At 46.0% G+C, this 14,526-nt stretch overlaps 1 protein-coding gene across 1 annotated transcript in view; it reads left to right on the top strand.

Annotated features, from left to right (window-relative positions):
* Positions 1 to 14,526, top strand: part of LOC144509694 (ephrin type-B receptor 2) — a 1,012,102-nt gene that overhangs the window by 745,088 nt on the left and 252,488 nt on the right. Inside the window, exon 7 of the mRNA XM_078238477.1 lies at positions 3,545 to 3,669. Within this exon, the coding sequence (XP_078094603.1) occupies positions 3,545 to 3,669 (125 nt within the window). The remainder of the gene's footprint in view (positions 1 to 3,544; positions 3,670 to 14,526) is intronic.

Here is a 14,526-nt window from a genome sequence, read left to right on the forward strand (position 1 = left end):
TATCCTAAAGTTTACAGAACTGTGGTCACTATTTGCCACATGTTCCCCGACTGCAACTTTGATGACCTGACCGGGCTCATTCCCCAGTACTAGGTCCAGTATAGCCCCCTCTCTAGTTGGACTGTCAACATATTGTTCCAAAGAACCTTCCTGTACGCATTTTATAAATTCTTCCCTGTCCAGGCCCCCAGCGATAAGCGATTTCCAGTCTATGTGAGGGAAATTAAAGTCTCCCACTACAACAACCCTATTTTTTCTGCACCTGTCCAGCACCTGTCCAGACGTGCTGGTTAGATGCATTGGCCATGCTAAGTTCTCCCTCAGTGTACCCGAACAGGCACTGGAGTGTGGCAACTCGGGGATTTTCACAGTAACTTTATTGCAGTGTTAATGTAAACTTACTTGTGACATTAATAAATAATCTTTAAAACTCTTAGTTTTCAGAAGTTGTTTGTTCCCAAACATTTCCAATTTATCACAAGCTTCAAATAAAATGCATCCTGTATAATTTGTATTTCAGAGCTGGAGAAAAATCTAAGAAATTACCCACAAAGAGCTATGTGCTGATGGGTTATTACACATAACACTGAGGCAAAGGCAGTGGCTTCAATTCTCCCATTTCCTGCTGCACTAAAATTGTAGTGTCTGAAAATTGAAGTCTGATACAGCAGTTGCAATGGTTTCTGTAGTTGACTGCCTGGAGGTTGCCTGTGTAGGTCGACTCAGCAGATTTGTGGAGCAAGTGAATATCCCTTTTTCTTTACAGGTCCCGTCGGTATGATACATGAAAAATGCCTCATTTCGTCTTAGAGCATAACATTAATATTTTCTTTTGTGACATCTTCCAGATGGCAGGGATCCCCAGCTCTCACATGTATCTAGTGAGAGCTGTTCGGTGGTAACTGTCTCAAAACTACCACACCAAGGCTGGCTTCTTGCAGCATTTTTGTCATTTAAAAACATAACGATGGTTGCTGTGTTAATTTAGGCAAATCATTGACACACAAAGTAAAATCATCAGTCAAATTGCAGTCCTTTGAAGAACTCCTTACCATCTTACTGGGGCGGCACGGTAGCACAGTGGTTAGCACTGCTGCTTCACAGCTCCAAGGACCTGGGTTCGATTCCCGGCTTGGGTCACTATCTGTGTGGAGTTTGCACATTCTCCTCGTGTCTGCGTGGGTTTCCTCCAGGTGCTCCGGTTTCCTCCCACAGTCCAAAGATGTGCATGTTAGGTTGATTGGCCATGCTAAAAAAAAATGTTCTTGGTGTCCTGAGATGCGTAGGTTAGAGGGATTAGAGGGTAAATATGTAGGGATATGGGGGTAGGGCCTGGGTGGGATTGTGGTTGGTGCAGACTCGATGGGCCGAAAGGCCTCTTTCTGTACTGTAGGGTTTCTATGATTCCTGTCCTCAGAAATAAAAACGCTTTTCACACCTTTTACACATTCAATTAAGTTGACAACAGTATCATTGAATTTTGATTTGATTTATTATTGTCACATGTATTAGTATACAGTGAAAGGTGTTGTTTCTTGCGCGCTATACAGACAAAGCATACCATTCGTAGAGTACATAGGGGAGAAGGAAAGGAGAGGGTCCAGAATTAGGGCCCAATTTTAACTGCCCGTTTGCGCCCATTTTTGGGCACGGAAACTTGGTAAAGTCGTTCATGAGGCGAGTAGCGTGATCAGCGCCCGCCTCCGCGTCACTTGCCCCTTTACCAAGGCCTGAAAATGGCCGTGATCAGGACCATTTAAATTGACTTAATAGGCTGCATGTCCAACTTTACCGGCACTTCCCCCTTTACCACCGCGTTCGCCCATCCGGAATCGGCGTGAAACAGGTATGCTCCATAATAAGTGCGATTCGGGTGCTCTATCACTGAAGGTTAGTGAGGAGGTAAGTGCCGAGCTTCTGATGGCTCTCTGCTTGAGATCATTGAGGGGTAGGTGGGTCCGCTGCCACGCTGCCTGAGATCAGTGAGGGGGGAAGGGGGTCCGCTGCCACGCTGCCTGAGATCAGTGAGGGGGGAAGGGGGTCCGCTGCCACGCTGCCTGAGATCAGTGAGGGGGGAAGGGGGTCCGCTGCCACGCTGCCTGAGATCGGTGAGGGGGGAAGGGGGTCCGCTGCTGCTCTGCTTGAGATCACTGGGTAGGAAGGGGGGGAGGGGCCCATGATCGATCTGGGTGGCAGAGGGGTTGGGGGGATAAGGAGGTCAGTAATGTTGGAGGGTGTGGGGCAATGTCTGTGGGGGCCAGGGGGAAGCATTATCCGGCCCGGGAGTGATGTGGCAGGGGTGCCACATTCTATCATTTATTTTCTGCGCATGCGTGATTGGAGGTGCCAATTGGAGCTGCAGGTTTTGGGCGTGTAAAGCCCCGCCCACAGGCTTGTGCAGTGTGATTTGGAATTGCTGATATTTTTGCAGGCAGAGTGTGTGTGGAGGCACCGGAGAAAGGGTCTAAAAATCGGACCTGAGACACTCCCAGTTTCAAGTCCACCCCGCACTTAGAATCAAAATGGTAAAATAGTAGCGTTACAATCATTGCTAGTATATAGACAAAGATCAGCTTAATACAAGGACGGTCCTGATGGCAGCAGGGAAGCTGAGGGCCCTGATCCCTCCAACCTATTGCTCTGGGTTACTCACATTTCACCACCTGATCAATGTCAGCAGTTTCTTGTCCTTGCACTGCATTCCTCCTCCTAGATCTTGGGCTCTGCCCTTCCCGCAGCCTTGGCCTCCGGTGATTGCAACAGAGGCTAGCAACTGGCCCAAAGCGAAGTGAAGGGAGACTGCCAGAGATTTAAAACCAACGATGGTGATGCTAATTTTAAAAAGGGCCCAGAATAATAAGCAATGTTAAAGTGAAATGTCATGAATTGGACTTGCTGGATATTAATTGTGAGCAGGAATTAGCACAAACTGTTTATCACTGAAACAAAAACAGAAAATGTGGTAACACTCAGCAGATCTGGCAGCATCTGTGGAAAGAGAAACAGTTAACATTTAACGAAAATATGACTCTTCAGAACTGTTTTTAATTTTATTTCATGTATCCCTATGGCTGATTTATTGTAGTTGTTCCAATATGAAAGCAGATGCTGGAAATCTAAATGAAAACAGAAAATTCTGGAAGAACTCAGGAGGTCTGGCAGCGTCTGTTGTCATTGCATGTCTCTGTGGAGAGAAAATATGAGTGAACAACAATGTGACTTTTATGAGTTATTCACAATAATAGGAATATGATTGAGGAAAGAACCAGTCTAATCAGTGGGCCTGCACTGGGGCCACAGGGCGAGAGAAACTGCAGCATGACAGTGAGGGCCAAGAACAAAATGCTATTTTAATTACCATCCAATATTGTAACTGAGAGTGTGTGAGTTAGTATATGTTTATGCATGTGTGCGCATGTCTGTGCATGAGAATGTTGTGTATGCATGTGTCTGTGAGAATGAATGTGCATGTGTCTTATGTTTGTGCGTGTCAGCGAGAGTGTGCATTTAGCTGCTTTGCTCAATTGTTCGCTTTCTGTTCCAGCTCCATCTGCAGTTTCATTTATGCACCAAGTGAGTCGTACAGTGGACAGTGTAACTCTATCCTGGTCTCAGCCTGACCAGCCCAATGGAGTGATCCTGGACTACGAGCTCCAGTATTATGAGAAGGTATGGAATGTGGGATGTGGAAGAGGAAGTTAAAATGAAAGTTCTTCGGATTGTTGCATTTAAATACAGTTGTAGCTATGTTGGAAGTCTTTTAGAGGCAATTAGTTGTGAGTTCAGGTCCCACCCCAGTGCAGTACTGAGGGACTGCTGCATGGTCATGGGCCCAGGTTAAATTAAGGCTCTGTGTGCCCATTCAGGCAGATTTAAAATATTGTGAGGATACACTTCAAAACTACATAATTAGTTGAAGAACACTTGGAATGGCCTGAGATTGTGAAGGTTGCTACGCAAATGCAAACCTTTATTTTTTATTTCAAGTTGATAGATTTACTTAGAATCATAGATGTTTACAGCATGGAAACAGGCCCTTTGGCCCAACATGTGCATGCTGCCCTTTTATTTAAATCCCCAAGGTAGTCCCAGTTGCCCGTGTTTGGCCCATGTCCCTCTTTACCCATCTTACCCATATAACTGCTTTTTAAAAGACAGAATTGTACCCGCCTCTACTACTACTTCTGGCAGCTTGTTCCAGACTCTCACCATGCTCAAGAATATTGTCAAAGGCAGATCATGCCTTACGAGCCTGGTGGAGTTCTTCAAAAATGTGACTAAACACATTGACGAAGGGAAAGCAGTCGATGTGGTTTATTTGGATTTTAGCAAGGCGTTCGATAAGGTCCCCCGTGCAAGGCTTCTAGAAAAAGGGAGAGGGCATGGGATCCAAGGGGCTGCTGCCCTGTGGATCCAGAACTGGCTTGCCCAAAGGACATGATGTGGAGATGCCGGCGTTGGACTGGGGTAAACACAGTAAGAAGTTTAACAACACCAGGTTAAAGTCCAACAGGTTTATTTGGTAGCAAAAGCCACACAAGCTTTCAGAGCTCCAAGCCCCTTCTTCAGGTGAGTGGGAATTCTGTTCACAAACAGGGCATATAAAGACATAGACTCAATTTACATGAATAATGGTTGGAATGCGAATACTTACAGCTAATCAAGTCTTTAAGAAACAAACAACGTGAGTGGAGAGAGCATTAAGACAGGCTAAAAAGATGTGTTTTGTCTCCAGACAAGACAGCCAGTGAATCTCTGCAGGTCCAGGCAAACTGTGGGGGTTACAAAAAGTGTGACATGAACCCAATATCCCGGTTGAGACCGTCCTCGTGTGTGCAGAACTTGGCTATCAGTTTCTGCTCAGCGACTATGCGCCGTCGTGTGTCGTGAAGGCCGCCTTGGAGAACGTTTACCCGAATATCAGAGGCCGAATGCCCGTGACCGCTGAAGTGCTCCCCAACAGGAAGAGAACAGTCTTGCCAGGTGATTGTCGAGCGGTGTTCATTCATCCATTGTCGCAGCGTCTGCATAGTTTCCCCAATGTACCATGCCTCGGGGCATCCTTTCCTGCAGCGTATCAGGTAGACAACGTTGGCCGAGTTGCAAGAGTATGTACCGTGTACCTGGTGGATGGTGTTCTCACGTGAGATGATGGCATCCGTGTCGATGATCCGGCACGTCTTGCAAATGTTGCTGTGGCAGGGTTGTGTGGTGTCATGGTCACTGTTCTCCTGAAGGCTGGGTAGTTTGCTGCGGACAATGGTCTGTTTGAGGTTGTGCGGTTGTTTGAAGGCAAGAAGTGGGGGTGTGGGGATGGCCTTGGCGAGATGTTCGTCTTCATCAATGACATGTTGAAAGCTCCGGAGGAGATGCATCTCCTCCGGAGCCTTCAACATGTCATTGATGATGATCATCGACACAGATGCCATCATCTCACATGAGAACACCATCCACCAGGTACACGGTACATACTCTTGCAACTCGGCCAACGTTGTCTACCTGATACGCTGCAGGAAAGGATGTCCCGAGGCATGGTACATTGGGGAAACTATGCAGATGCTGCGACAACGGATGAATGAACACCGCTCGACAATCACCAGGCAAAACTGTTCTCTTCCTGTTGGGGAGCACTTCAGTGGTCACGGGCATTCGGCCTCTGATATTCGGGTAAGTGTTCTCCAAGGCGGCCTTCGCGACACACAATGGCGCAGAGTCACTGAGCAGAAACTGATAGCCAAGTTCCGCATGCACGAGGACGGCCTCAACCGGGATATTAGGTTCATGTCACACTATTTGTAATCCCCAGTTTGCCTGGACCTGCAGAGTTTCACTGGCTGTCTTGTCTGGAGACAATACACATCTTTTTAGCCTGTCTTGATGCTCTCTCCACTCACATTGTTTGTTTCTTAAAGACTTGATGAGCAGTAAGTATTCGCATTCCAACCATTATTCTAGTAAATTGAGTCTGTGTCTTTATATGCCCTGTTAGTGAACAGAATTCCCACTCACCTGAAGAAGGAGCTTGGAGCTCTGAAAGCTTGTGTGGCTTTTGCTACCAAATAAACCTGTTGGACTTTAACCTGGTGTTGTTAAACTTCTCACTGTGTTTGCCCAAAGGAGGCAGAGAGTGGGTATAGATGGGTCTTTTTCTAAGTGGAGGTCGGTCACCAGTGGTGTGCCCCAGGGATCTGTTCTGGGACCCTTGCTGTTTGTCATTTTCATAAATGACCTGGATGAGGAAGTGGAGGCATGGGTTGGTAAGTTTGCCGACGACACGAAGGTTGGTGGGGTTGTGGATAGTCTGGAGGGATGTCAGAAGTTACAGAGGGACATAGATAGGATGCAAGACTGGGCGGAGAAGTGGCAGATGGACCTCAACCCAGATAAATGCGTAGTGGTCCATTTTGGCAGGTCAAATGGGATGAAGGAGTACAATATAAAGGGAAAGACTCTTAGTACTGTAGAGGATCAGAAGGACCTTGGGGTCCGGGTCCATAGGACTCTAAAATCGGCCGCGCAGGTGGAGGAGGTGGTTAAGAAGGCGTATAGTGTGTTGGCCTTTATCAATCGAGGGATTGAGTTTAGGAGTCCGGGGATAATGATGCAGCTATATAAGACCCTCGTCAGACCCCACTTGGAGTACTGTGCTCAGTTCTGGTCGCCTCATTACAGGAATGATGTGGAAAAGATTGAAAGGGTGCAGAGGAGATTTACAAGGATGTTGTCTGGATTGAGTGGCATGCCTTATGTGGATAGGCTGAGGGAGCTCGGTCTTTTCTCCTTGGAGAGACGTAGGATGAGAGGAGACCTAATAGAGGTATATAAGATGTTGAGAGGCATAGATCGGGTGGACTCTCAGAGGCTTTTTCCCAGGGTGGAAATGGCTGCTACGAGAGGACACAGGTTTAAGGTGCTGGGGTGTAGGTACAGGGGAAATGTTAGGGGGAAGTTTTTCACACAGAGGGTGGTGGGCGAGTGGAATCGGCTGCCGTCAGTGGTGGTGGAGGCAAACTCAATAGGGTATTTTAAGAGACTCCTGGATGAGTACATGGGACTTAATAGGATGGAGGGTTATAGGTAGGCCTAAAAGGTAGGGATATGTTCGGCACAACTTGTAGGGCCGAAGGGCCTGTTTTGTGCTGTAGTTTTATATGTTTCTATGTTTCTATCCTCTGTGTGAAAAAATTGCCTCTCTGCACCTTTTGTATCTGTCCCCTCTCCCCTTAAACCTCTGCCCTCTAGCTTTAGACTCCCTTATCTTTGGGAAAAGAAGTTGACTATCTCGCTAATCTATGCCCCTCATTATTTTCTAGACCTCTATAAGATCACCCCTAAGCCTCCTGCGCTCCATGGAAAAATGTCTTCGTCTATCCAGTTCTCCTTGTATCTCATTCCATCAAGTCCTGGTCGCGCCCTAGTAAACCTTTTCTGTACACTTTCTAGTTTAATAATATGCTTTCTATAATAGGGTGACCAGAACTGTACACAGTATTCCAAGTGTAGCCTTACCAATGTCCTGTGCAACTTCAACATGATGTCCCAACTCTTGTTTTCAATGTTCTGACTAATTAAACCAAGCATGCTGAAAGTCTTCTTCACCACACTATACACTTGTGACTCCACTTTCAAGGGGCTATGAACCTGTACCCCTAGATCTCTTTGTTCGAGAACTCTCCCCAACGCCCTACCATTAACTGAGTAAGTCCTGCCCTGCTCTGATCGACCAAAATGCATCACCTCGTATTTATCTAAATTAAACTCCATCTGCCATTTGTTAGCCCACTGGCCCAATTGATCAAGGTCCCGTTGCAATCCTAGATAACCTTCTTCACTGTGCACTGTGCCACCAATCTTGGTGTCATCTGCAAACTTACTAACCATGCCTCCTAAATTCTCTCCCAAGTCATTAATATAAATGACAAATAACAGTGGACCCAGCACCGATCCCTGAGGCACACCGCTGGTTGCAGACCTCCAGTTTGAAACAACCTTCTACAAGCACCCTCTTCTGTCATCAAGCCAATTTTGTATCCATTTGTCTACCTCACCCTGGATCCCATGAGATTTAACATTATGCAACAACATACCATGCGGTCCCTTGTCAAAGGCTTTGCTAAATCCATGTAGACAACATCAGCTGTACTGCCCTCATCTACATTCATGGATACCCGCTTTGTGAGACATTTTCCACTCACAAAGCCATGTTGACTGTCCCTAATCAGTCCTTGTCTCTCGAAATGCCTGTAGATCCTGTCTCTCAAAATATCTTCTGACAACTTACCCACTGCAGATGTTAGGCTCAGCGGCCTGTAGTTCCAAGCTTTTCCCTGCAGTCCTTAAACAAGAAGCCCAAGAGATTCCTAAAACAAACTGCATCTCCTTAGTATAAGATGTGAGCACGTTCTGGTATTCAGCATCAAGGCAAATGCTTATGTGGTGCCATTGTAACTTCGGCCTGGAGGGGAGGGACTTTTAAAAATGCACTTTTATCCAAAGGCTTAGAATACTAAACTAACGGGGCAGCACGGTAGCACAGTGGTTAGCACTGCTGCTTCACAGCTCCAGGGACCTGGGTTCGAATCCCGGCTCGGGTCACTGTCTGTGTGGAGTTTGCACATTCTCCTCGTGTCTGCGTGGGTTTCCTCCGGGTGCTCCGGTTTCCTCCCACAGTCCAAAGATGTGCGGGTTAGGTTGATTAGCCATGCTAAAAAATTGCCCCTTAGTGTCCCGGGATGCATAGGTTAGAGGGATTAGTGGGTCAAGATGTGGGGATATGGGGATAGGGCCCGGGTGGGATTGTGGTTGGTGCAGACTCGATGGGCCGAATGGCCTCTTTCTGCACTGTAGCATTCTATGATTTCTAACAGGTTTGAGGATTTAAATGGCCTTTTCTCATTCCTCTGCTGGTAAGTTGTAACCCAGATATGTGGGATAAAAATAGAATGTTTTCCTGGATAGATTTGTATATAAATATATTTTAAAAGCATCAGTAGTCAAGTTTAATATGGAAGGGCAGAGGAATTGGGAATGTGAAAAGGTCATTCTATTCAGCAATGAGTTACATCATAGAATCCCTACAGTACAGAAAGAGGCCATTCAGCCCACCACAATCTCACCCAGGCCCTATCCCCATATCCCGACATATTTTACCCACTAATCCCTCTAACCTACGCATCTCAGGACACTAAGGGGCAATTTTTTAGCATGGCCAATCAACCAAACCCACACATCTTTGGACTGTGGGAGGAAACCGGAGCACCTGGAGGAATCCCATGCAGACACGAGGAGAATGTGCAAACTCCACGCAGACAGTGACCCAAGCCGGGAATCAAAGCCAGGTCCCTGGAGCTGTGAAGCAGCAGTGCTAACCACTGTGCTGCCGTGCCACCCCGAGTTACGTTAAAGGTGATTTAATTGAGTTGTTAATATAACTAAAAGAGTTGAGGCAGGAGCTGGAATTCTCTGCTTTCACTTTCCATGAACGAATTTCAAGCAGTCTTCAACTTCACATATGATGTTATATTTATATCAGCATTCATCACAACCTCCTCCCATCCATTTCGGCTCACCCTATCCCATATCCTTTTATCCCATTCTCCCTCCAAATGCTTCTTCAGCTTCTTCTTAAATATATCTGTACTATTCACACACACACTCATTTTCACCATTCTCTGGATAAAGAATTTCTCCTGAATTCTCCAGTGACTATTTATGCTCCCTTGGTTTCGATTGCCACAAGCAGAAATATCTTATCCATGTCTGGTTGAAATCTGTTATCCAAATAATCTTTTCTAAATATGGAGACATGTCCGAATGCACCCACTGAATGACTTTTTGGATATTTTAGTACAACTCTTGCAATGCGTGAGCTTGTCTCAAGAACCTCAGGTTTGATGGAATATTTGTGTCACCCATCCTTTAGAGAAAGCTTTCAATTACAGTGACAGCCTTCATGAACTACTGCATTCCTTGTGATGCAGATCCTCTCAGGTGCTGGTAAAGAAGAAGATCCAGTATCCTGACATTTTGATGATGAAGGAACAGCCAATATAGTAGCAAGTAGGAAGGTACATAACCTGGAAGAGAAGGGTTGTGGTGTTTCCATGTACCTGTCACCCTTTAACACTTGTACCTTCAAGGAATTAGTGGTTGTGGTTTTGATTGGTGCAGTAGATAAAGTCTTGACAAGTTGCTGCAGTGGAACTTGTAGATTGATGATACTGCAGCCAGGCTATTGGAGTTGGACATTTAAGCAAATGGAGAGAAGGATGAAGAACATAAGAACTAGGAGCAGGAGTGGGCCATCTGGCCCCTCCAGCCTGCTCCGCCATTCAATAAGATCATGGCTGATCTTTTTGCGGACTCAGCTCCACTTACCTGCCCACTCACCATAATCCTTAATTCCTTTACTGTTCAAAAATTTATCTATCCTTGCCTTAAAAACATTCAATGAGATAGCCTCAACTGTTTTCACTGAGCAGGGAATTCCACAGATTCACAACCCTTTGTGTGAAAAAGTTCCTCCTCAACTCAGTCCTAAATCTGCTCCCCCTTATTTTGAGGCCATGCCCCTTACTTCTACTTTCACACGCCAGTGGAAACAACTTCCCTGCTTCTATCTTATCTCTTCCCTTCATAATCTTATATGTTTCTATAAGATCTCCCCTCATTCTTCAGAATTCCAATGAGTATAGCCCCAGTCTACTCAGTCTCTCCTCATAAGCCAACCCTCTCAACTCCGGAATTAACCTAGTGAATCTCCTCTGCACCCCCTCCAGTGCCAGTATATCCTTTCTCAAGTAAGGAGACCAAAACTGTACACTGTACTCCAGATGTGGCCTCACCAGCACTCTATACAGCTGCAACCTGCAGACACCAAATTTAAATGATTGGGTAACACAGCACGTGACAGGAGGACAAATATTTTTACACGGCAAGTGTGGTTCAAAACTGAAATGAATTGCCTGAGCCTGTGGTGCGGGCAGATTCACAAGAAACAAGTTTACTTTATTCATTATTATCACAAACAGGCTGACAGTAAAACTGCAATGAAGTTAGTGTGAAAATCCCGTAGACGCCACAGTCCGCCGCCGCCTGTTCGGATACACTGAGGGAGAATTTAGCATTGCCAATGCACCGAACCAGCACGTCTTTCGGATTGCGGGAGGAAACCGGAGCACCCAGAGGAAACCCACGCAGACATGGGAAGAATGTGCGAACTCCACACAGACAGTGACCCAGCCGGGAATCGAACCTGAATCCCTGGCACTCTGAGGCAGCAGTGCTAACAACTGTGCCACCCACAGTGAATAACTAACTTTCTATGGGTGAAAATATAAATATAGAAAATAACAGAAGCAGTAGGCCTTTCAGCCCTTCACAGGGCGGCACGGTAGCACAGTGGTTAGCACTGCTGCTTCACAGCTCCAGGGACCTGGGTTCGATTCCCGGCTTGGGTCACTGTCTGTGTGGGTTTCCTCCGGGTGCTCTGGTTTCCTCCCACAGTCCAAAGATGTGCGGGTTAGAACATTGAACATAGAACATTACAGCGCAGTACAGGCCCTTCGGCCCTCGATGTTGCGCCGACCAGTGAAACCAATCTAAAGCCCATCTAACCGACACTATTCCAATATCATCCATATGTTTATCCAAGAACCATTTGAATGCTCTTAATGTTGACAAGTCTACTACTGCTGCAGGCAGGGCATTCCACGCCCTTTCTACTCTCTGAGTAAAGAACCTACCTCTAACATCTGTCCTATATCTATCACCCCTCAATTTAAAGCTATGTCCCCTAGTGTTAGCCATCACCATCCGAGGAAAAAGGCTCTCACTATCCACCCTATCTAATCCTCTGATCATCTTGTATGCCTCTATTAAGTCACCTCTTAACCTTCTTCTCTCTAACGAAAACAACCTCAAGCCCCTCAGCCTTTCCTCATACGAATTTCCCACCATACCAGGCAACATCCTGGTAAATCTCCTCTGCACCCTTTCCAACACTTCCACATCCTTCCTATAATGCGGCGACCAGAACTGTATGCAATACTCCAAGTGCGGCCGCACCAGAGTTTTGTACAGTTGCAACATGACCTCCTGGCTCCGAAACTCAATCCCTCTACCAATAAAAGCTAACACACCGTACGCCTTCTCAACAACCCTATCAACCTGGGTGCCAACTTTCAGGGATCTATGCACATGGACACTCTGTTCATCCACACTACCAAGTATCTTACAATTAGCCCAGTACTCTGTATTCCTGTTACTCCTTCCAAAGTGAATCACTTCGCACTTTTCCGCATTAAACTCCATTTGCCATCTCTCAGCCCAGATCTGCAGCTTATCTATGTCCCTCTGTAACCTGCCACTTCCCTCTGCACTGTCTACAACTCCACCGACTTTAGTGTCATCCGCAAATTTACTAACCCATCCTTCTACGCCCTCATCCAGGTCATTAATAAAAATGACAAACAGCAGTGGCCCTAAAACAGATCCTTGCGGTACACCACTAGTAACTGAACTCCAGGATGAATATTTCCCATCAACCACCACCCTCTATTTTCTTCCAGCTAGCCAATTCCTGATCCAAACCACTGAATCACCCTCAATCCCATGTGTCCGTATTTTCTGCAAAAGCTTACCATGGGGAACCTGATCAAATGCTTTGCTGAAATCCATATACACCACATCAACCGCTTTACCCTCATCCACCTCTTTGGTCACCTTCTCAAAGAACTCAATCAGGTTTGTGAGGCCAGACCTACCCTTCACAAAACCGTGCTGACTATCCCTAATCAAATTACTCCTTTCCAGGTGATTATAAATCCTATCTCTTATAATCCTTTCGAATACTTTGCCCACAACAGAAGTAAGGCTCACCGGCCTATAATTACCAGGGTTGTCCCTACTCCCCTTTTTGAACAAGGAGACAACATTTGCTATCCTCCAGTCTTCTGGCACTGTTCCTGTAGACAATGACGACCCAAAGATCAAAGCCAAAGGCTCTGCAATCTCTTCTCTAACCTCCCAGAGAATCCTAGGATAAATCCCATCTGCCCCAGGGGACTTATCTATTATTACCCTTTCCAGAATTGCTAACACCTCCTCCTTATGAACATCAATCCCATCCAGTCCAACAGCCTGCATCTCAGTACTCCCCTCGACACTGTCCCTCTCTAGTGTGAATACTGACGAAAAATATTCATTTAGTGCCTCTCCTATCTCTTCAGACTCCACGCACAACTTCCCACTCCTGTCCTTGACTGGCCCTAATCTTACCCTAGTCATTCTTTTACTCTTGACATACCTGTAGAAAGCTTTAGGGTTTTCCTTGATCCTACCTGCCAAAGACTTCTCATGTCCCCTCCTGGCTCTTCTTAACTCTTTCTTTAGATCCTTCCTGGCTAACTTGTAACTCCCAAGCTCCCTAACTGAGCCTTCATGTCTCACCTTTACATAAGTCTCCTTCTTCCTCTTCACAAGAGATTCAACCTCCTTAGTAAACCACGGTTCCCTCACATGTCTGCTTCCTCCCTGCCTGACAGGTACATAGAACATAGAACAGTACAGCACAGAACAGGCCCTTCGGCCCACGTTGTTGTGCCGAGCTTTGTCTGAAACCCAGATCAAGCTATTTCCTCCCTATCATCCCGAAGTACTCCGTATGTGCCTGTCCAATAGCTTCTTAAATGTTCCTAAAGTTTCTGACTCCACTATCACTGCAGGCAGTCCATTCCACACCCCAACCACTCTCTGAGTAAAAAACCTACCTCGGACATCCTTCCTATATCTCTCACCATGAACCCTATAGTTATGCCCCCTAGTTACCACTCCATTCACCCGAGGAAATATTTATATATTTAATATATTTAAATATTTACATATTTATCAAGGATGCGTAGCAGCTGTTCCTTGAACAAGTTCCACATTTCAATTGTGCCCATCCCCTGCAGTTTCCTTCCCCAACCTATGCCCTTTCCCCCAGCTATAACTCTTGCCCTTTAGTATATACCTAACCTTTTCCATAGCTAAGGTAAATGTAATCGAATTGTGGTCACTGTCACCAAAGTGCTCACCTACCTCCAAATTTAACACCTGGCCTGGTTCATTACCCAGTACCAAATCCAATGTGGCCTCGCCTCTTGTTGGTCTATCTACAGACTGTGTCAGGAAGCCTTCCTGCACACATTGGACAAAAATCGACCCCTCTAAAGTACACGAACTATAGCTTTTCCAGTCAATATTTGTAAAGTTAAAGTCCCCCATAACAACTACCCTGTTACTTTCGCTCCTATCCAGAATCATCTTTGCAATCTTTTCCTCTTCATCTCTGGAACTTTTCAGAGGTCTATAAAAAACTCCCAACAGGGTGACCTCTCCTTTCCTGTGTCTAACCTCAGCCCAAACTACCTCAGTAGACGAGTCCTCATCAAAAGTCCTTTCTGCCACTGTAATACTGTCCTGGACTAACAATGCCACACCTCCCCCTCTTTTACCACCTTCCCTGCACTTACTGAAACACCTAAA

The sequence above is a fragment of the Mustelus asterias genome, chromosome 22 (assembly GCF_964213995.1).
Source record: "Mustelus asterias chromosome 22, sMusAst1.hap1.1, whole genome shotgun sequence".
Classification (NCBI taxonomy): domain Eukaryota; kingdom Metazoa; phylum Chordata; class Chondrichthyes; order Carcharhiniformes; family Triakidae; genus Mustelus; species Mustelus asterias.